At 40.2% G+C, this 25413-nt stretch overlaps 1 protein-coding gene across 4 annotated transcripts in view; it reads right to left on the reverse strand.

The window, feature by feature from the left end:
- Positions 1-25413, reverse strand: part of LOC122559779 (sodium-coupled monocarboxylate transporter 1-like) — a 35008-nt gene that overhangs the window by 4412 nt on the left and 5183 nt on the right. For 2 of the 4 annotated variants that reach the window (XM_043709792.1, XM_043709789.1), the window contains 11 exons: positions 24406-24457; positions 24239-24306; positions 21737-21891; positions 21510-21650; positions 15956-16085; positions 14327-14415; positions 14067-14179; positions 12103-12170; positions 4670-4756; positions 2070-2272; positions 539-642 (listed from right to left, as the gene is read on the reverse strand). In XM_043709792.1, the coding sequence (XP_043565727.1) occupies positions 539-642; positions 2070-2272; positions 4670-4756; positions 12103-12170; positions 14067-14179; positions 14327-14415; positions 15956-16085; positions 21510-21650; positions 21737-21891; positions 24239-24306; positions 24406-24457 (1210 nt within the window). The remainder of the gene's footprint in view (positions 1-538; positions 643-2069; positions 2273-4669; positions 4757-12102; positions 12171-14066; positions 14180-14326; positions 14416-15955; positions 16086-21509; positions 21651-21736; positions 21892-24238; positions 24307-24405; positions 24458-25413) is intronic. The other 2 variants (XR_006314554.1, XM_043709790.1) reach the window with 1 other exon arrangement.

Consider the following 25413-nt stretch of genomic DNA (forward strand, 5'->3'; position numbering starts at 1 on the left):
AATAAGAGCTGGAGTATACCATTCAGCTCTCTGGTCTGCTTGGCATTCAGTGATCATGGCGGACCTAACATAACTTCACTTTCCCAAAGAATCATGAAATCCCTTCACTTAGCATCCAAAAATTAATTGACTGTGTCTTGACTACACTAACTGAGCAAACACAATTCTACAGGGTAGAGAATTCTAAATTTGAATGAAGACTTTTCGCTTCACATCTGTCCTAAATGTCCGATGCCTTATTCCAAGACTGAGACCCTGTGTTCTAGATATCCCAGTCTGGAGTAAATAAAAACATTGCCTTAACACAGTGAGTTATGATCTAATAATAGTGATTTGATAATAATGTTTCAAACCGAAACAGATTCAATAATAACCAACTTTCGAAGCAGAATTGGATAAAGAATTAAAGGTGAAAGAAAGCGAGTCCATGAGGAACAGCAAACGAGAGGAATTAACTGGATAACCGAATAAAACAGCTTAATGGTCTCATTCTGTGCTCTAAGAGTCAATGATCTATGGGAAAGTTAAACATATATACCTGTGAGTAAGCTGACGATTAGACCAACGATAATAACGATTAAAATTGCAAAGGTGCTTAAGTACAAGTAGGATAAAGAATACAAGGACATCACTGCTTCAGCTCTGTGAAATGAAAGGATTTCTCATTAAAATGTAACCTCATCATCAAGCAACCCTTATTGTGCAGTCTGGCTTTAAAGCCAAATAAGTGTTTTCTATTTTAAAGTCTTCTCTGTTTTTCACCTTCCTTATATTTTTGCAATCAACGGGTGAGAAACTTGCTTCCAGGTGATGTCATAATTACAATGGGTGTTACTGAGTATTCCAACATGGCAGCCTTGGTATCCCCTCTTATTTTAAACATCCCTGATAGGGGATTCCCATTGAGAACACACCCTTATCCCCTCCATTCCACACCAGTAACGGCATTGGGATCAGAAAAAATAAATCTAAACAAAGATTCATGAGCATCAAATCAGTATACACAACATCTGTGAAATGATATGAAGCTTTGGGACTGCACCACTCCCCATCTAGATTAAATTCCCAACAGTGTGGAAACAGGCCCTTTGACCCAACCAGTCCACACCAACCCTCCAAAGAGTAACCCTCCCAGACCCATTTCCCCTCTTACTAATGCCCCTAACACTATGGACAATTTAGCATAGCCAATTCACCTGACCTGCACATTTTTGGACTGTGGGAGGAAACCAGAGCACCCAGAGGAAACCCACGCAGACACGGGGAGAATGTACAAACTCCACACAGACAGACAGTCACCCGAGGCTGGAATCAAACCTGGGACCCTGGTACTGTGAGGCAGCAGTGCTAGCCGCTGAGTGGCCGTGCCACCCACAAGATGGAAATCTGCCTTCCTTATGCTGTCTGGCCTACATGTGACTCCAGCTCCACAGGAATGTGGTTTACTTTTAACTACCCTCAGAACAAACCACTGCCGTCAAGAGCAATTAGGAAAGGGCAACAAATGCTGGCCTTTGCCAGTGACTTCTACATCCCATTAAAGGACAATGAAAAGAAATTCTTAAACAGTGCACCCTCTGATTGGAGGGAGCTCCTTGCATTCTTCCATGGATCTGACCAATAGTATCAGAAGGATAGTTATAAGAGTAAACATGCATTTTGACATTTTGTTTTCCATATATGTAAAGAAGGGGTAAAGACCTCAATGAAACTTTCTTGCTAAATTAGGTATCACAGAGCACAACAGTGGATGTGCCTACTCTAAGAGATGACCATCATTGATAGGTATGTTTTGGTTTTGTCCCCATTGGTTTCTCACTGTTGTCCTATTGGAGGTTTGGAACAGTGTCAGTCTTATAGGTGTAATAATTTCTAAATTAGCATGACAAGCATCAGCAATCTGAGCTATCCTGGAATGGATAGGTATAGAGGTCTAATATTTGTTCAGGTGGCTCGTCCTTAACAATACCACAATGACGTCCATTTAGTCGACAAGAGTTTAGATACATTTCCAGTGAACCAGATGGCTTTACCTTATCCTTGAGTTTCCATCTATAGTTTTTACAGACCTGTCTTTCCTGGATGTTTCAGAAAGAGTTGTCAGAAGGATAGTGGTCTCCCATGATGTCTCATTTCTTGACTGGCTGACATTACATCCACTAACGCTGAGGTTCAAAGGCATTGTTACCTCAGGGGGTGGTGGCCAGATCTGAGCTCCAATTCCAATCCATAAAGTAAATGCAAATCCAGAGATGAGTCCCACAATTCCACCCTACAGTGTACCAGAAAGATGATAGCTCAGATCAAATGAACTTAAGGTGAAAGTTAGTAGAGAGCTTTATTAATCGTCAGGCTTGGGGTTATGTATGCGGAGTTGCTGGATACACGTGGGGCTAGGATAGATAGTGTTTCAGTCCCTTACTGAATTGGGGAGTGGACAGGAAAGTGGCCCAAGATCACCCATGATCGTAATGAATGGTGGAACTGGCCCATCTGGGACATCTACTCCTGTTTCAGGATTCACACCTGTAGTCCACCAGCACTTCTTTTTAATGAACTTTATCTAGGACTATCATTGAAAATTTGAAACTTCTGAAAAACAATCTCCTTTTAGCCTTCTCCTTCCCAAGGAAATCAGTTCCAACTTCTTCAATATATCCTCATCATTGAAGCTTCTCATCCCTGCAACCATCATGACCAGATCACGTTTTTGTAAGGTGGAGTGAGGGACAGATATTGGCCAGAACACTGGAGAAAATGCAATGCTCTTTATGCGAAATTATGCCAAGGTCTCATCTGAAAGACAGACCTTTCAACAATACAGTGCTCCACCTCAGTACTGCACTGGAGTATCAACTTTGGGTTACATGTGGGATGGCCCTAGAATGAGACCCTTGTGATCCAGAGCCAAAGTGTTACCAACTGAGGCTGCTCCCTAATTCTTGCACTTAAATTCTTGTCCCTGGAAAGTTTAATTTATTTCTGATTGTAAACTTTCATTTCGTACATTGACTTCTGCCCCATTGCTTTAGGGGGAATTTCCATCAATTTTGAACCTCCAGCATTGTCCAACAACCATTTGGATGGAAATACAAATCAAAATGGGGTTGCAACACTAGAATAGGAGCAATGGGTACAGGAGAAAGTCGTTTAGCCTGTCTTATCATTGTTAGTTTACATTTGATCTGTAAGTTAAGTCTTTTTACCTATCTTTTTCACTATCCCTTAATATTCAAAAGATGTCATAGGACATTTAGAGAGCATAAATAAGATTTGACAAAGCCAGCATCGGTTTATGAAGGCAAATCAGGTGCAACAAATCTACTGGAGTTTTCTGAGGATGTAACTAGTGGAATAGATAAGTGAGAACCAATGGATGTGGCATATTTAGACTTTCAGAAGACTTGATCAGGTGCATCATAAGAGGTTAGTGCACAAAGTTAAAGCACATGGTTTGAGGCAATATATTGTAATGAATTGAGAATTGGTTGCAGGAAACAGAGTGGGAAATTAAACTTGTGTAAAGACTTTTTACATAAATAGTCCAGAGAATCTGAATTTAACTCGCTTGGTGTTTTGAGAACTGAATTTAGTTTAACACCTGGAAACGAAAACAAAACTGATATTAGATGAAATAAGCAATGATCCTGAAGCTGCTGGATCATTCTAAAATCTAATGTGAGGAAATGTGTCATTCTTATCTGGCTTGGCATGGTCTAGATTCCAATGCCACCGTGTTGACATTGTCTCTTCCAGCCTCCAGAAATGTCCCAGCAAAATCCTTAGTTATATGAGTGGCATTAAGATTCAGGGCTAATAAATGCCAGTCTGCGAGCAGCTTATTTGGTTATTGCTCGCAGCACCAAATGTAGAAATGGATTAAAAATAGCTACAGGACTGTGAGAGCTAAACAAAACTCAAAACAATCGGTCTTTATTATCAAAGAAACTGCATGCAGAGTGGCTAAACTTGGAAAAGAGAGAGAGCCGACCACAGCTCTGACTCTCCCCTACAAGTTCGCACTTATAGAGAGAAAAGCAGGAATCTTTATATTTAAAACTTATTAATAGCTATCAATAACTAGAGGTTAGTCATCCATTAAACCTGTACACTGAATTATGATCGGTGTTATTACTTCCAAGGTTTATCATATTGACATCCCGAAACCTTGTGCCACATACGTCACCTCATAATATCATCTTTGTTGGGTGCTCAGAGGATTTTGTGGAATGTCCTTATCTAGACTTAGTCAGTATCCAAGAATTTATGTGGAGCCAGCTAACTAAACTGTGCCGAGGTCTACCGAGGTTAAAGAATTTACGTGGACTTAACCTCAGCAGGACTTGACGTAGGTTAGCAATGCTTTGACCTTTGTTAACTTGTGTTACATCCATGGGTTGGCCAGTTTTCCCATCATGCAACTATTTGTTTCATACAATTCCACATGATCAAAAGCATCCAATTCCTGAGAATCAATAGGGAAAGGATTTTCTTGGCTGCAAGTCAAATGTGGGATTGGACTAGAATTTCTCAAGTGGTGTAGATTTGATGTTAAAAGTTGAGAGTTCATTATTAATTGCAAGACTGCACGCAAACCACAGCTAAGGAAGAATTGCCACATGATGGAGCTGTATCCTAAGTCTCTTATCCAACAGCAAGTCATACTCACAATGCAATTGGCCCAGGAAAACAGAATGCCTAAAGTGAAAAGTCCCAAGATTGGTCCTCCAACAATTCCAAAAATACTGAGAGCTGCCTGTAAAAGTAAGGACACAGAGGAGGTCAAGTACTTAGAAGCAAATATTTGTTGAGAAAACAATGAGTCTTGCTTCTCAGAGGAATCTTTCCCATTGTCAGGACACCCCACTCCTGCTTTACAGCCAATTACAGATGTGCTCTCCTAAAATGAGCAGATTGGGACCAAGGTCTTGCAGGACTCAGGATTTTGCCAGATTTCTGGCCAATCCTGGGCCAAGTGTCTCTTATGGAATGAACCAGTGTGCAAGTGGCAAAACAGATAACAAGTCTGGCACAACATAGCACCAAGCTGAATTGTCCAAGTATGTTTTTTTTCACAGGGTAAAATAAAATGATGTATGGCACATTATAAAGAAGTTCAGTTTTTGGGCAAGTCACGTTTTTAGATAACCATTTTGAGGGACTATACCAAAACATGGAATGTACTATTTTGAAACCAACACTCTAGATCAACTCCTTCAGGAAGGTAATTGTTGGCAAAGGCTATATCCCATAAAAGACAGCCTCCACAATTTTCTTTCTACTCCATTCTCCCCATCAACATATCCTTCTGTGCCTCTTACCCATATTTTTATCTCACTCTCTCTTAAATATCTTTGTGATGTTTACCTGAATTACTCCTTTCAGTGGTGACTTTCTCCTGAATTCCCTGTTGGCTTTAAGAGTTGACTGCCTGTTTTTCTTAAATCCTTCAAGGATGTGGGCATCACTTGAAGGCCAGCATTTGTTACCCAGCCCTAGTTGTCTTTATGCTGAGCTAGACTAGGCTTGTTGGACCATTGAGCATTGAGAGTCAACCACATCGCAATCAGTCTGGAGTCACGCATAGGCCAGACCAGGTAAGGATGACAGATTTCCTTCCCTAAAGTATATGAGTGTATTTGATGGGTTTTTAGCAACAATCAATGATAGCTTTGATAGTCACTATTACTGACAGTAGCCCAATATTCCAAATTGACTAACAGGCAGCTAAGGTCTCCCAGAGAGTGAGCTAAGTGAAGGATTTATCAAAAACTGCTTAACTTTTAATTTTTAACTTTGTTCCTTTATTTTTCTAGTTTATATTAAGAATGTTTACTTATTTCTTTATTTTTCTATTTAATCTATGAAGGTAATGCTTAACTTTTTTAACTTTGGTAAAAGAGACAAAGTTTTTTTGTACCTAAGATGGCAACATTGAACACTTTACACTGTACTCCTGTACTTGGATACATGTGACAATAAAGTCTAAATCTCAATTCCACCATCTAGCATTGTGCAGTTTGAGGCTGTGTCCCTAGAGCTTTAGCCTAGGCCTCTGGATAACTAGTTCAGGTATAGTGCCATCTAACCACCATGACCCTCGTCCCACTGTACACATCACTATTCAAAACCAGTTTTCCAATTATCTAGTGGGCCTACTTTTCCATACTAAACCCATTCATCGTTTCCTAGATCCCCTTCAGGTCACTCCTCAGCCTTCTCTTTTCCAGAGACAACAACCCCAGCTTGTTCAGCCTTTGCTGAGAGTTGCACATCTTGGTTCTCTTGTCATTCAATAATTTGTTTTAATGCTTGTTCTACTATGCCTTCTTGACTAAGATCTGTAACTAAGATGGCACCATGTGGGGTGAGATTGTAAACTTTTCATACTTGAGTACATGTGACAATAAAGGATATTTTATATTCGATTCTAACATTTTTCTGACATGGTGACCAGATTTGTTCAGATTATTGAAAGTTCAACAAGGAAGAAGATGGTTTTGCATCTAATTTTCAGAAATAAAACTGGGAAGGTGCATCAGGTAGGAGCATTTTGGACATAGTAACTCAGTTGGATTTATGATAGTTAAAGCAAAAGATAAGGCTGGACCAGGAATGAAAGTTTGAAACTGGAGAAAAGATCATTTTTACTGAGATAAGATATAATTTAGTCCAAGTGGACTGGGAGCAACTACTTTCAGATAAAACTGTTGGAGCAGTGAGAGAAATTCAGGGAGGAAATAAGAAGATGACATGGAAAATATGTTCCTGTAAAGACAAAGGGTAGGACCAAGACGGGAGAATCCTTGATGTCAATACACGTAAAGTTTAGGATTAAAGAAGAAAGAAGTTTACAGCAGATACCAAAGACTCAATGCAGCAGGGTCCCTTGAGAGTTATAAAATGTGCAGGGGAATGTTTAAAAGGAAATTAGGAAGTGAGTACATAAGAAAGTATTAAAATATTTGAAAACCCTAAGGGTTTTTAAGAAAAAAGAACAGGTGAATGAGTAGAGAAAGCATAGGGTCCATTAGGGATCATAGAGAGTAGTGTGTGTGGACCCGAAAGGTGTGAGCATGGTCCTCAATGAATACTTTGTAAGTCTTCACAAAGCAAAAGAATGACACAGATATAGATATCAGGATAGAGGACTGCCAAATATTAGAAGAAACCAACACAGAGGGAGAGGAAGTGAGAGAGGGTTTAGAAGCTTTAAAAGGTGGATAAATCTGGACACCCAGATGAGATATATCCAAGGATATTGAAGGAGCCAAGAGAGGAGAATTATAGGGTCCATGCAGTAAATTTTAAATTCTCTCTGGCCAGAGGTGAGGTGCCAGAGAACTGGACAATTGCTAAATTGGTCCCATTATTAAAAGGAGAGGAAGAGATACACTGGAAAGTTACAGGGCAGTTGGCCTAACCTCAGTAGTTGGGAAGTTATTAGAAAGAATTCTGAGGTACAGAAAATACCTGTAACTGAAGGGACATAGATTAAACAGGGAGAGTCAGCACAGGCTTGGTCAGAGACGGTCATGTTTGATAAATTTAATTGAATATTGTGAGGAAGTAACCAGGGTTGTTGATGAGGATAATACATCATGGATTTTAGAATGGCCTTTGATAAAGTTTTTCATGGCAGATTGGTCAAGAAAGTAAGAGTGCATGGGAATTTAAAGGCAAAGGGTTACATTGGATCCAAAATTGGCTGAAAGACAGGAGGTGGAGAGTACTCGTTAAGGGATGTTTCTGTAACTGGAAGTTTGTTTCCAGTGGGGTTCAAAAGGGCTTGGTATTGGAGCTCTTACTGTTTGTCATGCACATTAATGATTTGGAATTAAATGTAGAAGGTATGACCAAGACCTTCATAGATGACATAACAATTCGTAGTGTGGTAAATAGTGAGGGACAGCTGTAAATTGGAGGAGAATCAGTGAGCAGGGCAGAGCAAAAGGAATGGCAAATGACCATTGGAATTCTAATGTATAAAAGTGTGAGGTGATGCAATTGGGAAGGGCTAACTAAGCAAGGGATTACACCATGAATGAGAAGAAAGGACTGAAGATCAGAGGGCCCTTGGTGTGCAGATCCCTGAAGGTAGCAGGACAGGTAAGTAAGGTGATTAAGATAGCATTTGGAACTCCTGTCTTAGCCATGTTCTGGTCACCACACTACATGAAGATTGTGACTGCACGAGATCAGGCACAAAGGAGATTCATCAGGATGTTGCCTGGGCCAAATGGTCTGAGTTTGAGGAAAAATTGGGTAGGCTGCAGTTGTTTTCCTTTTGAGTAGAGAAGATTGAGAGGAGACCTAATAGAGTTAGAGAACAGATAGTGAGATAGGAAGACACTTTTTCCATTAGTGGAGGGGTCAATAATTTGGGTGGAAAAATGTAAAGTCGGAGATAGAAGGCTCAAAGATGGGTTGAGGAGAATTACTTTCACTCAGAAAGTGGTGAAAGTCTGGAACCCATTTCCTGAAAGGGCAGTTGAGTCAGAAACTCATAATTGAATTCCTTCAATAATTAGATATTCAGTTGCATTGCCATTGTCTCCAGGGCTATGGACTGAAAAATCGAAAATAGTGGTCGGATCTTCGTGGATCAGCATGCATTCATGAGCTGAATGGCCTTCTTTTGTGCAGTAAATGTCTAGAAGACCACAATAAATAGGAAAAGAAATAGGCCATTCAGCCCCTCAAGCATGCTCTGTCATTCAATAGGATCATGGTTGATCTAATGTTCCTCACATCCACTTTCCTGCCTTTTCCCCATAATCCTTCATTCATCTACTGATCAAGAATCTAGTTCAGCCTTAAATATACACAAGGACTCTGTCCCCCACAGTTCTCTGTGACAAGGATTTATATAAACTCAACCCTCAGAGAAAAAAAATCCTTCTCATCTTAGTCTTAAATTAGCAGCCATTTATTCTGAGACAATGGTCTTTAGCCCTACAGTTTCCATGAGGGGAAACATCCTGTTAGCATTTACCCTGCCAAACCCATTAAAAATCCTTGATGCTTCAATGAAATCACCTCTTATTCTTATAAATTCCGGTGAGTAGAGTCCCAAATTGTTTAGCATTTGAACACAAGATGATCCGTCCATACCAAGGATCATCCAAATGAACCTTACCTGAACCGCGTCCAATGAAATGATATCTTTCCTTACATAAAGGAACCAAAACTGCTCATAGCACTCCAGATATGGTCTCACCAGCATCTTGCAGTAAGACTTACCTACTCATTCTCCAATCCACATGAACATTTCATTCACCCTCCTGATTACTCACCATTCCCATCTTTTAGTTTTGGTACTCCCTTCCAAAATGAACTTCACATTTTCCCATATTGTACTCTATTTGCCCACTTATTTTACCTCCTGATTTATCTCTAAACTGTTTATATTTCTCTTGGAACCTATCATCTCATCTATTTTTTGTGTCATCTGCAACTTTAGGCTACAGTACATTCACTTCCTTCCAAGTTCAAACAGTTGTGGTCCCAACACTGATCGCTGTGGAATCTCACTTGTCGCGGGTCACCACCCCACAAAAGAACTCTTTATTCCCACTCACTGGTTGCTGCCCATTAGCCAGTTGTCCATCTTTGCCAATACACTACCTCCATCATCATGGGCTCTTATAACTTAACCTTTTGTGAAGTACCTTGTTCAATAACTGCTGGAATCAAAATACAATACATCTACTGGTTCCCCTCTATCCACTCTGGTTGAGACTTCTTTGAAAAACTCTAAGAAATTAGACAGGCACAATTTCCCTTTCGTGAAGCCATGCTGACTCTTGCTTGATTAGACAATGGTTTTCCAAATGTTCTGCTACTACTTCCTTAATAATTGATCCCAATACTTTTCCAACAACCATCGGTTGTTAAGCTAATTGGCCTATAATTACCTGTTTTTTGCCTCCTTCCCCTTTTCGAATAGGAGTGTCATATTAACACAGTTTTCCAATCTTCTAGTACTTCTTCAGAATCCAACTATGTTTGAAGAGTTACAACCAATGCATCCACTATCTCTATAACTACTTCTTTTAGGATGCATTAAGATGCAAGCAATCAGGACGAGAGGAGTTATCTGCCTTTAGTCCCATTAGTTTGTCTGATAATACTTCTTCAGTGATGGTGTTGGCACTAAATTCCTCCCAGTATCATTCAGTATTAATGGGATGTTTGAAGTACCTTCCTCTGTAAAGACTGATACAAAATATCCATTTAACTCTGATATTTCCTTGTACCCAAAACCATCTCCCCAGATTCATTTTCTTAGAGGCCCATGCCCACTTTGAGCTCTTTGTTTTTATACATTTGAATAAACTCATTGTCAGTTTTATATTCCTTGCTACTTTGCTCTCATAATTTATTTTCTCTCTTTTTTACTGTTGTTTTAGTCCTTCCCTTACTGGATTCTGAACTTATCCCAGTCTTCTAGACAATCACTGAGTCTGGGCTTCTTATATGCTTTTTCTTTCATCTTATTACACTGCTTAACTTACTTAGTGAGCCATGTCTGGTTTACCCTTCTCTTAGAATCTTTCCTCCTTACTGGGATGTATTTTTGCTGAGTTACAAATTATTTCTTTAAATGTCTGTCCCTACTTGATTACTGTCATTTCTACTAATCGATCCACCTAATTCACTTTAGCTAACTCTATCCTTGTTTCATTGTGATTCCCTTTTATTTAAACAGCTGTTTCTAACCCAAGTTACTCACTCTCGAACTGAATATGAAATTCTATCATGTTATGCGTGCTTTGTAGGAGATCTTTCACTCAGGTCACTTACTAAACCTGCCTCATTACCCATTAACAGATCCAAGATAGTATGCTCCCTGATTGGTTCCATGACATATTGCTCGTGGAAACTACCCCTAATACATTCAGTGAAGTCAGTGTCATAGGTTCCCTTCCCAATTTGATTAATTCAATCAACATAAAGATTAAAGTCCTTCATAATTAATTTATATAAGTCTATGTGTCATTCCAAGTGTGATCTGTCCTGTATAAATTTAACATTACCGTCATACTCTACAATTCTATCCCTCTACATATGTGTTGCATGAGTTAACGGCTATAAAAGGACTAACCAGTGGCCCAGGTTGAAACTCAGCCCTCTCTAATATATAACACAGCTTGGTGGCACATCGGGCAGTTCAGAGCAGTTTAAATTTGGGCCAGCAGCAGTCTAGTCCAGGTTCCTCATGGAAACTCACTGACTTAGCTACTTATCGTGAGTAATAGATAACACGCGTAAGAATTAATCCAACCCTTACAGAGTTATTCAATTGCAATAAACATTACCTTGGGGCTTTTGTGGTGCAGTGATAGTGTCCATACCTCTAAGCCAGGAGGCCTGGGTTCAAGTCCCATTTACTTCAGAGGTGTGTAATAAGGTCTCTGAACAGGTTGATTTGAAAAAAATACTTACATAACATAACAGCCTCTGCTTCTGTAGCACATCCTCCTCCACAAACTACTAGAAAGCACCTAGACTAGCACACGGAGTAGGATTGGTGGTAGAACTCTAGTGAAGGTATCCAGGCCCTTTCATCATTACTATAACAAGATAGATGCCAGTGCTGTGTTAACATTTTTATGACCTTATTAACATTGTATTGCTATTTTTAGTGGTCTGTGTATGAATAAACCTCATTCCCTGTGCTCCTCTATCCTCCCTGGGCTCTTATTTTCAAGAAATATTTGGACGTCTTATTCCTCCTGCCAAAGTGTATCACCTCACACTTATCAATATTTAAGTTAATTTGACAATGACGCTCCCATTCTGTTAGTTCATTGACATCTTCTTGTATTTTGTCACAGCACACCTCTGTAATAACTATGCTTCCACCTATATAATTGAAGCACTTTTGTTTAAGTATTGTTGCAATATGAGAAATGCAGCAACTAATTTGTGGACTAGAAGGCCTGTACTAAAAGCTATGAGAGGAATGATCACCTAATATGTTGACAAATAGTGACTGAGACAGGTTTTTGCCCTGGAGTGTGGAGAAAGTCCCCTCTCTGAGGCAGAGGAAAAGAACTCTGAAACAAATTTAGCTCCAACAATTAAACTATTTAATACCTGTAAAAGGCTTCCCATTAGTGAGGCCAAACCAGCCATTCCAATACATACTGCACCAAACAGCAGACCTAAAAGCAAGGTGAGTACAGAATGATGAGATTGACTGTGAATTAGAAGTTTTACCAAGCATAAAACAACTTGCATTGATATAGTGCCTTTAACCAAGTAAACATCCCAAGGTACTTCTCGAGAATGTGTTTGAAGAAGCTACATAAGGAGAGATTAGGACATGTGACCAAATTCCTGGTAAAGGAAGTAGATTTTTAGATAGATTGTAAATGAGGGGAAAGAAATGAAGAACTCTGAAGGTTTAGGAAGGGAATTCCAATCAACAGTGGTTACTTGGTCTCCATTAGGTCAACCTTTTAAAAGAAGAAATTTAATATAAAGTTCACAAGCTGCCATGTTGAGGTTAGAACCTAAGTCTCAAGAACAGGGGTTCTGAATTTCTTGGTCTCATGATATTAACACTACATCACTGCCTCCTGCTGGTACTCTGAAGCTGAGTACAGTTCTGTGCTTTTCATAAGAGATTGGGAGAGGAAGTATTCTGAGTGAGATACAGCCAGAGTGAGCTGGTATTTGGGGTAAGGTGAGAATTCGGTACAAAGGTGATTTTTGCCTTTTGGGTTTTTGTACTATATTCTATACTAATGAGGACCAAGGAATAGGTACCTGGAGTAATTCATAATATTTGATATTAGGCATCTTCCAAATAGTTTAAAGTGCTAAATCATGGCAGGAGAGTTCAAAGTCATGGTATGCTCTTCCTGTTTTATGTGGGAAGTTGGGAACATTTCCAGTGACTGGGGACAACATACATACAGGAAGTGTATCTAGCTACAGCACCTGGAAACCCAGGTTTCAGAGCTGAAGCAGTGAGTATCGTGAATAACACATGTAGAAAATTGGTCACATTGGAGACTGATCATTAGGCACATCAAGAAGATTAGGCAGGCAGTGCAGGAGTCTCCGGTAGCTATTCCCAGCCAAACAGATACCTCACTTTGGATACAGTTAATGGGAATGGCCTCTGAAGGGAGAGCAACAACAGCCAAATTCATTGCATGATGGGTCTTCTGCACTGGGGCGGAGTGAAAAATGTGGGAATGCATTATCTATTGGAATTCAACTGTAAGGGGGATTAGACTGGCATTGCTGTGACTGCATACCAGGTATGATATCTCCCTCCCCCACCCCCACCCCGATACCAAGATCGAAGATGTCTCAGAGTGACTCCAGAACATTTGGGAGAGAAAGTCATAGAGATCATTTTCTTGTGTTATAATGTAATTGCTTTCTACCATTGTGTTTAATTCACAACTGAAACCAGCTGTGTTCAGCAGGCAGTTTGATTCCTCCAGAGGAGACATGATTAAAACTTCCATCCATGTATTTTCTGTGGGTAAGACTTATAAATTCACACCACAATTTTGGAGGAAGAATAACTCTTTCTCAGGAGGCTTTATTTTAAAGAACATAAACAATAGTTACCCATTTGGATTCTTGAGCCTGTTTCCCCCATTCTAAGATAATGGTTGATCTTCCACTTCAACATCATGTTACTGCCCTCTCCTTGAATCCCTTCATTCTTAGTCTCCAAAACACTATCGACCTTAGTCTTGGATATATTCAATAGCTGATCATCCACAGCCCGCTGGGTGAGAATTCCAAAGGTGCGCAACATTTCGTGTGAAGAAATTGCTCCTCATCTCAATGCCTAATGGCCAACTCTTGATCCTGAAACTATGTCCACCTGTTCCAGGTTCTCTTAGCTGGGGAAAATATTTTCTCAGCATTGACTTGCCTCAAGAAATGTTTTTGTTCTTTTAGCTCATCTCTCACTCTTCTGAACTCCATAAGTTCTATATACCTGAAATCAATTTCAGTGTGACTGAACCCGAGCACTGTGTTCTCGCACTACAGAATGACAAGTTACCAAATGAAGAAGATGGTCAACTTACTCATAGCCTTGGAAATCCAAGCGAGCCTTTTCTCAGAAAGGGTTGTGAAATGAGGCTTGATGAGATCTTGAACTGTCACAGCAGTTAGTGCATTAATGCTGGATGACACTGTGCTGCAGTGGGAGAAGTTAAAAAGCACCACTTAAAAGGCAATCGTTGTCAGTCCTTCACCAGACAAAACTTTTATTACCATAAATTTTGAGAAAGTTTGATTTAATTTGATTCAGTGTCAGATGCTCTGTTCTACTGTCCTAACATACCTTAAAGTCCCACAACATGTACACGCCACAAAGAGACCTGGCAGCCCTGGGTAACTTCCCAGAATATCCAGCACCATGTAGGGCATTAACTAAATAACACAATCAAGAAGTGAGCACAAACTGATTATTCAGGTAACTGTACAGGTACAGAAAATATCTAACACACAGGTAACTATGTGGGCAATAGTCTGTAGAAAATTTACAGCTCTGCACAAAATGCTGCATATAAAAACACCTTCCAGATAAGCTATTAAAATGAGACCTTTTTTTTCTCAACAGCATCTAAAAGCTACCATAGCTATTTTGAAGAAGACAGAAAGTTCTCCTTGATCTCCTGGGTAAATATTTATTCCTCAATTAACTGCATTAAACCACATTAATAAGAGGGAAAATGCTGAAAAAACTGAACAGGTCAGGCAGTACCTGAGAACAGAGAAACAGGGTTAGCATTTCAAGTCCATTAGAACTGTCCTTCAAAAGTATCTTCTTTTGTTCTGAATATTGGACTCAAACCATAACTCTTTTTTTCTTTCTGTCAGATGCTACCATAACTACTGAGTTTTTCCAACACTTTCTTTTTCTTAAAATATTTTCCCAGCATCTGCACCAATGAAGTGTGGTGCAATGAAGTGCAGTCATTTTTCTAATATAGCAAATGTGGCAGCCAACTTGCACATAGCAACTCCTCTCAAAGAGAAATGATCAATTTACCTTTCACTTGAACATCCTGGTATTCAAGTTATGCAGAGATAATGGAGATCTTGACTAAAGAGAGCCATTGGTATAATTATCTGGATTATTTGTGTTAACAATATTGGTCAAAGAATAAAGATGTCACAATGCCAGGGTGATACTTAACCCTGCTTTGCTTGAAATGGTGGTCGTTGGATCTTTTACATTCATCTGTAGGAGCATTAGTGCATTGGTTTAACTTTGCATCTAAAAACCAGCATATATGGACAATATGGAACTAGCTCCCTGAAACATCAGTAGGGTATGGAATGTTGACTTTCTTCCTCAAGTGCAAATGTTACCCCCACTGGGTACAGCAGTTATGTGTATTGTCATTAGAGATGTACAACACAGAAAAAGATCCTTCGGTCCAACTCGTCCATGCCGACCAGATATCCTAAACTAACCTAGTCTCATTTGCCAGCACTTGGCTCATATCCCTGTAAGCCCTTCCAATTCATATACCCATACAGATGGCTTTTAAATTGTACCAGCCTCCACCACTTCCTCTGGCAGCTCATTCCACACACGTACCACCCTCTGTGTGAAAAAGTTGCCCCTTAGGTCCTTTTTATGTCTTTCCCCTCTCACTCTAAACCTATTCCCTCTAGTTCTGGACTCCCCCACCAGAGGGAAAAGACCTTGTCTATTTACCATATCCATGCCCCTCATGATTTTATAAACCTCTATAAGGTTGCCCCACAGCCTCTGTCGCTCCAGGGAAAACAGCCTATTCAGACTCTCCCAATAGCTCAAATCCTCCAACCCTAGCAACATCCCTGTAAATTTTTTCTGAACCCTTTCATGTTTCACAACATCCTTCCAATAGGAAGGAGACCAGAATTGCATGCAATCAGACACATTCTTAAAATACAGAACAGTCAGTAAATGATGAACCTGATCTGGAGCTGTAACCTTCCCAGATGTCCAAGGATCACAATCGTAGTAGAGAGAGTACATTGCCAATCCTGACAGGACTGTGCACACAAGCATAATCCACAGTCCAACCAGATTCAGGTAGAGTGCACTGAAACAGAACAAAATATCATTTTAAATACAACAGGCAGAAAGATCCAATTTGTTTTAAAAATTCTCTCATTATAATTGCCTGAAATGGTTTGGAGTAATAAAAATGAGGAGGAATTTCTTCACTTAGTGGGTGGTCAATCTTTGGAATTCTCTATTCCGGATGCTGTGGAAGCATTGAACTTAACGGGTTTCTGGAAGCTAATAACATTAAGGGACATGGCGATAGTGCAGGAAAATAGGTTTGAGGAGATGATCCTCCACAGTCTGGAACAGTAGGGCAGGCTTGAAGGGTTGAATGGCCGACTCCTGTGACATGGGATCTCCTACGTCCACCGGAGAGAACAAATGTGTCTCATCTGTAAGACAGAACCTGAGATAAAGGGTTTTTGTTTAAATACTTTTAATGGCTTTGTGCATTGTTGGCAAGGCCAGCATTTGATGCCCATCCCTGATTGCCTTTGAACTTAGTGCCTTGTTCAGTTGCTTCAAAGGGCAGATAACAGTCAATTACGATACTGCGGGCATGGAGACATATATAAGCCAGACAAGGTAAGCTCAATAGGGTTCTTTCCCTAAAGGGAAACCATTAGCCAGTAGGAAACCATTTTTTTACAACAATCAAAGATAGTTCCTTGGTCATTATTACTAAGATTAGCTTTCAATTCCAGATTAAGTCATTGAATTTAAATTCCACCAGCTGCCATTTAAATCTTTCTCCGTACAGCAGTACCCTGGACCTCCGAATTACTAGTCCAGCAACATTACCACTAGGCCACTAAAACAAGGTTAAAGTCACAAATAGTTTGGAGTTTTGAGAAGTAAAAGCATGAACATTGGTTAGTTTTGTTGGCTTGAGTGCACTGCAGAAACCAAAGGTGTGGTTTCGATCAGCTGTGGTAGTTTTGCTGCCTTGCCTACCTTGAGGTTGATGTGAAATGACGCCCCTCAAACTTAACCAATTAACCCATTTTATGATCCCTGCTGATATTATTATGATGTTAGGTCCCAGACTGAAACCTGGCTTGATACTTTTTTCTGTATGTGTTTTTAACAAGGTGGTGACTCACTCAAACATTAGCATACAATGTTGCCAATGTCCTTAACTTTCCAATAACAGAATATGAGAACATCAGAAACTGGGGCAGGTCATTCCCATCCCAAGCCTGTCTTGCCCTTCATTAAGATCATGGCTGACCTGCTCTAAGTCCCAAATCTTCCTTAATGTACAAGTCTTCTTGAGCACTTCCATAGAACACAGAACAAAGGACAGTGCAGCACAGGTAGATAGGATAATGAAGAAGGCATTGATATGCTTTCCTTTATTGGTCAGTGCATTGAGTAAATGAGTTGGGAGGTCATGTTGCAGTTGTACAGGACATTGGTTCAGCCACTTTTGGAGTATTGTGTGCAATTCTGGCCTCCCTCCTGTAGAGGGATGTTGTGAAACTTGAAAGGGTTCAGAAAAGGTGTTGACTTGTTGGGCCGAAGGACCTGTATCCATACTGTAAGGAATCTAATCTAATCTGAAAAAAAGATTTGCAAGGTTATTGTCAGAGTTGGAGGGTTTGAGCTATCTGGAGAGGTTGAATAGGCTGGGGCGGTTTTCCCTGGAATGTCGGAGGCTGAGGAGTGACCTTATAGAAGTTTATAAAATCATGAGGTGCATGGACAGGATAAATAGACAAGGTATTTTCCACAGGGGAGAGGAGTCCAAAACCAGAGGACATAGGTTTAAAGTGGGAGGGGAAAGATTTAAAAGAAACCTAAGGGGCAACTTTTTCACACAGAGGGTCATGCGTATATGGGATGAGTTGCCAGAGGAAGTGGTGGATTCCAACATTTAAAAGTCAGCTGGATGGGTATATGAATAGGAAGAGTTTAGAGGGATATGGGCCAAATGCTGGTAAATAGGACAAGATTTACAGAGGATATCTGGTCAGCTTGGATGAGTTGGACCGAAGGGTCTGTTTCTGTACTGTAGATCTCTCTGACCCAATGAATCGATTAAGCAAAAGAAAGAGATATAGAATAGAATAAGTTAAACAATAATATACAATATACATTTAAAGATTCATAAACAGATGCTAAATATATATAATTCAATTAATCCCCAAAAACCCTTTACATTACTCACACGAAGCAGAATATCTTTCTCTACCACCCCTATAGGGGCTGATTTAACTCTGGCTTCAACTCCCCATCTTGTGAATCTATCGCCTCTTCCTGCAGCCTTCATAAAACTGAGATTAAACTTTCTCAGCTCCAAATACCCCTTCACAGTGTTTAACCAAACACTTCTCATCTGGAGCTATTACTAAACTCCTTACTCTGAAGTAATCTATTTTTTAAAACAATGCTGAACCATCTTCTCCCTTTCTTAGAAGCAACTATTTTACACTTGCAGCTTCAGCTAAGAACTCTGCAGAACTGCCCCAAACAGAAACTAAATCTGAAAGTTTTATCTTCAACCTATGGGTATTCCCCACTAAGATATTTTAAAAATCCACAGTATGTCACCAGAAAGCCTAATACACTATTCTGTGTACTTTCTTTGCTCATTAGCTCTCCCAATAAAACATAAACCCATTTGTTCTTGGAGACTATCTCTCTCAGTTTTAAGAGGAATGACCATGGCTACAGACATATTGGCAAATTAATCATTAAACCTCTTCAAATACATAAAATACTCTATTTGCTACAATTCAAATTCAAAAATCCAAACTTCAGAATAAATGACATTGAAATATATATTGATTGCATGCTTATATCAGACACTGTCTAGTGGAGTGTCTGCAGCCTTTTGTCAACTATGGCTAGACACCTACTCATATGAAACAGATCAGTCTTCAGACCATTAGCTGTGGGAGCAGAAGTAGGCCATTCAGCCCATCAAGTCCACTCAATAACTATGGATAATCGGATAATCCTCAATTCCATTCTCTCATCTTATCCCTGTAAACCTTGATTCCCTTGATGTTTAAAAACTTACATCAACCTTGAATGTATTTTACAAGACATCTTTGACAGCCCTCCACGATAAAGAATTCGATAGATTCACGACCCTCCGAGAGAAATAATTCCTATTCATCTCCATTTTGAATGAGCAACTCCGAACTCTTGTTCTAGACTATCTCAGGATGACAAACAACCTCTACGCATCTAACCTATAAAGTGCCTGAATAATTTTATGGTCTCCTCTCACTCCTCTAAACTCCCATGAGTACAATGAGTACCTATTCAACTTTTCTTCACACAAAAATCCCTCCATACCCAGGATCAGCCAAATGAAACTTCTCTCAACAACCTCTACATAAGGAGCTCAAAGCTGTTTACTGTATTTCCAGCTCTGGTCAGATTAGTGTCTTGCATATTGTAGCAAGGCCTCCCTATTTTTATGCTTCATTCCTTTTGAAATAAAGGCCATCATTCCATTTGCCTTCGCTGTTATTTCAATGTTAGCTTTTTGTGATTCAAGCACAAGGATCCCAAAACACTCCTTTGGAGTGGCACGGTGGCTCAGTGGTCATCACTGCTGTCTCACAGCGCCAGGGACCTGACTTCAATTCCAGCCTCGGGTGACTGTGTGAAGTTTGCACATTCTTCCTGTATCTGCGTGGGTTTCCTCAGGGTGCTCCGGTTTCTACTCACAATCTAAAGAAGTGCAGGTGAGATGAATTGGCTATGCTAAATTGTCCACAGTGTTCAGGGGTGTATGGGCTGGATGCATTAGGCAGGGGTTAAATGTAGGGGAATGGGTTTAGGTGGGTCAAACTTTGGAGGATTAGTGCGGATTTGTTGGGCTGAAGGGACTGTTTCCACTCTGTAAGGATTCTATGATCTAAAACTGACTAGACGAAAGTGAGTACTGCAGATGCTAGATTTTAGAGTCAAGATTAGAGTGGTGCTGGAAAAGCACAATTCCTGATGAAGGACTTTTGCCCAAAACGTCAATTTTCCTGCTCCCCGGATGCTGCCTGACCTGATGTGCTTTTCCAGCACCAGTCTAATCTTGACTATGATCTAAACCCTTTGTGCTGCATTTTTTCGCAATTTTCTCCGTTTAAATAAAATCAGCTCCTCTATTCTTCCTGCAAAAGTGCAATATCTCATATGTCCTGCACTGTTGCTTCTCTCTTTTTTTTAGAAGTTTAAAGAAGATCTTACCGTCTGTTTTTATGTTACTTAACCTTCATAGTTTATTTACCCCATTGCTTTTAATTTTTTTGTTGGTCAGTTCTTTGATTTACCATTAATCTTTGCCACATGACTTTTTTCTTTTAATTACTGTCCTTAACTTTCCTAGATAACCATAGTCAGTTTATCCCTTTCCTAGAACCCTTCACCTTCACTGGGATATGCCTTTGCTGTGAGAGTTGAACTGTTTTAAATGTCTGCCATTGTTTGTCGACCATCTTTTCTGCTAATCAAAGAAAAAATACTGTGGATGTTGGAGTCTGAAACAAATACAGAATGCTGGAGAAACTCAGCCGTTCTGTTAAGATCTGTGCAGAGAGTTTAGAGTCCAGTATAAATTATCTTCAGAATAGATCCTTTCTCCTCCCCAGGTTGAAACTTTGTAACACTGACAATATCTAGTAATTCAGAATCCGAATCTGCTAATGTAGAAAAGAATATTAGATTAGATTAGATTACTTACAGTGTGGAAACAGGCCCTTCGGCCCAACAAGTCCACACCGCCCCGCCAAAGCGCAACCCACCCATACCCCTAACCTAACACTACGGGCAATTTAGCATGGCCAATTCACCTGGCCTGCACATCTTTGGACTGTGGGAGGAAACCGGAGCACCCGGAGGAAACCCACGCAGACACGGACAGAACGTGCAAACTCCACACAGTCAGTCGCCTGAGGCGGGAATTGAACCCGGGTCTCTGGCGCTGTAAGGCAGCAATGCTAACCACTGTGCCACCGTGCCACCCTTAAATTTTACTGCTTAGATTTAGAGTTCCTGTTCCTCTGAACATGTTATTCAATCAACTAAGAAATTATTTATTAGCATGATTTCAATAATGAAATACCACTATAGTACTTTTAATGTAAGGTGTTTCACTGGAGGGTACTGAGACAAAATTTGAAGCTAAACTGCATACGGTATTCAGATAGTCAACCAAATGACTGGTCAAAGCAATAAGGCTTAAAGGAAGGGAAAGATGGAGAGAGTTACACAGGAATTTCAGAGCTTAGGGCCTAAGGAATGAATTGGCTGCAATTGTGCAGCAATTAAACTTGTGGATGCTCAAAAGACAAGAATTGGAAGAGTGTAGAAATGGTGTTGGCCTGTATGGCTGCTGGAGGTTGGAGTGGTAAGGAGAGGGATCTGAAAACAAGGCTGAGAATTTTAAAAATGAGGTATTACTGAATTTCAGACCATTGCAAGATTAAGATGACAAACTAATACTCACACTTTGGCTTGAGTTTGTGTTTTGCAAGAGATGTATCTCTGAACCTGGGCCTGGTTCACTCCATAGATCCCAGTCCATGTGAAAGTTCCTCCTATTACAATCGTCCAAAAGGTATGTCGGTGGAACGGATTGGGGTCAAAACTGAACACAGATGTTGGACGTTAAATTATAAAGCACATTGTTAATAGATCCTGTTAATTAAAGGAACATACCTTTGCAATACTTACTTCCAGAAGTTTAGTCTGCCCCCGTGATCAGCAGTATTCAGTACCTTACTGATGCCCCCTTTCACTACTATGGCTTGAACAATGACTGCCACAAGCCCAATCACCATGATGACAATCTGAAATACATCTGTCCACACAACAGCTTTGAGACCTCCCTGAAGCAAAGAGAAGGAAAAGTATCATATCCAAGTGTTAAGTGACTGCCTTGGCTCAGTGGGTAATCACTTGCCTAAAAGTCAGAAGCTTGTTGGCTCAAGTCTCACTCCAAGGATTTAAGTGTTCTTTCATTCAGATACCAGCTAACTTGTAACTGAGACACTGCTGCACTGTGAGAAGTGCTTTTGTTTTTAACTGATATATTAAAGAAAAGCCCTGCTTTCAACTGCATTCAGTTAGAAAAGATCCCACTGCACAAGAACAACAAGAAAGGTGTCCTGGCCAATATTTATCCTTTATTCACACCGTGGAAGTGCAAGGCAGTGGTCATCTCCAACAAGGGAGAAATTATCTATTGCCCCTTGACATTTAATATATTTAATATATTATCATTACTGAATCCTCCATTACAATTGATCAGAAACTGAATTAGATGAGTCACATAAATATTTTGGGGACATCAGCAGGTCAAGGGCTGGGAACTTAGCAGCAAGTAACTCACCTCCTATTTATCCACAGCCTGTTCGTCATCTGCAAGGGACAAGACAAGTGTACGATGGAATATTCCCCACATGCCTGGATGACTGCAGCTCCAGTAACATTCAAGAAGACTGACACCGTCCAGGACAAAGCATCCCACCAGACTGCCACCACATCCACAAACATTCATTCTCACTACCACTGACTCTCTGGAGCAGTGTGTGCATCATCTATAAGATGGATGGCACAACTTCATTAAGGCTGCTTGGACAGTACCAGAGGAGTGAAGATTGGCTTTAGTTGTATAGGAGTTGGCTTGCACCATGCCTGAAGTATTGTATGCAGTTTTGGTCTCCAAATACTGCTTTTTGCCATAGAGGAAGTGCAACAAAGGTTCACCAGACTTTTTCTCAGGATGACAGGGATCCTATGAAGACAAGTTGGGAAAACTGGGCCTGTATTCCATAGAGTATCAAAGAATGAGAGATGATCTTGTTTAAACTTACAAAATGTTTAATGGGGTAGACAGGGGAGGTATTTTGTTTTACCCTGGTTGGGGAGTCTAAAACCAGGGGCACAATTGAAAAATAAGGGAGATATAACTTTGATCCAAGATTAGGAGGAAGTTTTTTACTCAAAATGTTGTGAATCTTTGGGATTTTCCAGCTCAGAGGACTGTGGAAGCTCAGTCTTTGATTACATTTAAAAGTTGATAAAATTTTGATTATCAATGGTGTGATGCATTATGGTGACAGTGTGGGTGAAAGACATTGAAATGTTCAGTCAGCCATAATTATATTAAATGTTGGGGCAGGCCTGTTGGGCTGAATGACCTACTCCTGTTCCTATGTACTTATGACAGGGCCTTCCAAATAGACGACCACTTCGATTTATAGAACAAGGGAATCAGATACATGGCAACATCATCATATGCAAGTTCTCCCAAGTCATCTTGACTTGGAAATATATCACCATCCCTTCCCAAAGTCCTGGAACAGAATTGTGGATCTACTTAGAGCACATGGACTGCAAAAGTTCAAGAAGGCAGCTCACCACCACCTTCTCGAGGACAACTAGGGCTGGGCAATAAATACCTGTGCAGCCAGCAATGCCCACATCCCATGAACTGATTAACAAAAAAATCATTATCTCATTGCTCTTACTGGAATCTGTTTGCAACCTTGATTTAAAAATATTTCATTATTTTGGCTGGAAAGTGCTTTGAGATATAGACAGATTTATAATCAGGAAGAAAATCAAGGGTTATAGGGAAAACTAAGGAAAGTAGAGTTGAGGATTATCAGACCAGTCATGATTTGGAGGTGCTGGTGTCGGGCTGGGGTGTACAAAGTTAAAAATCACATAACACCAGGTTATAGTCCATTTGGAAGCACTAACTTTCTGAGCACTGCTCCTTCTTCAGGTGGTTGTGATCAGTCATGACTTCATTGAATGGTGGAGCAGACTCAATAGGCTGAATGGCCTATTTCTACTCCCTCGTCTTATCAACTAGTCTGTGCTGATAGTGAAGACTAAAACAGTCCCTTCACCTCCATGTTTTTCCTCCAGAAGTGGGTGATTCCCACTTTGCTGCTCATTCCCCAGACCCTCCCATTATCCTCTTTCTCCAGCCTCCACCTAGACTGTTTTAAAATTATTTGATAGATTGCGCTTCACCCAAGGTCTATGCCTGTGCTCCTCAGATGCTGCCTGACCTGCTGTGCTTTTCTAGCACCACACTTTTCAATTCCATGTGCAAGCTTATTCTGTGTAAAGACATTCTCTTCTTCATCAGTTCCTTTGGCGAATAAACTTAAATGTATGCTGTTCACCACCAGTTTCACCAGCTCAATTACCTTAACTTACCAGAGTGCAGTAGAAAGTACAGACTACTCCAGTTGAAATAATCGAACCCCAGAGGTTGAAATTTGTCACTAAAAGCAAGGAAATAAATGCATCTGAATCATCGGTACTGAAGGCCGTTGTTATTATTGCTGAACTGACAAATGATGAGACAGAAAAGTCATACAGACCTTGATTTAATGCCAATGCTGGAGCATAAATAACAATCCCTGTGTATAAAATCTGAAATAAATGATACATAACTCAGACAACTAAGGTCCAATTAAGCATTGATTTCTGAAGATACTGTCATTTTTAAAAATAAAGAAAAGGAAAGAGCATAAGAATAAGAGAAAGAGGCAAAGGAAATAAAAGGAGAGTGTCAGGAAGAGAGGACAGAATGAGAGAAAGAAAGTGTGTGTATGAGAGAAAGAAAGAGAGAGAGAGAGAAAGAAGCGTTCTCACATAAGGCACATTTGAAATGGTTTGGGACAGGTTTGGAAGCTGATTTGCCACATGCAACATTAACGTAAAACAGAAATAAAACCAAGAATTGCGGGTGCTGTAAATCAGAAACCCAGAGCAGACATTGCTGGAAAAGTGCAGCATGTCTGGTAGCATCTGTGGAGAGAAATCGGAGTTTCCTGAAAACACGAAGAGTCACTCGACCCAAAACGTTAATGCTGATTTCTCTCCACAGATGCTGCCAGACCTGCTGAGCTTTTCTGTTTTTGTTTAACATAAAGCAAACTCAGCAACGTTTAATCTCATTGCACTGTGTTCATGGGTTGCAGTCACTGGTTCAACAAACACAATGGCTGCAAAACATCTGCCAACTTACAAAATTCAGTGCATTGATAAGATGCAAATAAAGGAAACTGCTTCAAAATATGTGAAATGCAAGATAATTTCCATTCGAGGTGATAATATGATGCGAAGCATTGCTGGAGCAATATGCAGCTTCACAGGCTGGAAGGACATGTTGGTGTTGCCAGTTTCCTACGTGATAAAAACAATGACCTGGATTACACCTCTCCCCACCCCTCCTCTTGCAAAAATGCCATTCCGTATTCCCAATTCCTCCACCTCCGCCATATCTGCTCCCAGGAGGACCAGTTCCACCACAGAACACACCAGATGGCCTCCTTCTTTAGAGACCGCAATTTCCCTTCCCAAGTGGTTAAAGATGCCCTCCAACG

The sequence above is a fragment of the Chiloscyllium plagiosum genome, chromosome 19, assembly GCF_004010195.1.
Source record: "Chiloscyllium plagiosum isolate BGI_BamShark_2017 chromosome 19, ASM401019v2, whole genome shotgun sequence".
NCBI lineage: Eukaryota > Metazoa > Chordata > Chondrichthyes > Orectolobiformes > Hemiscylliidae > Chiloscyllium > Chiloscyllium plagiosum.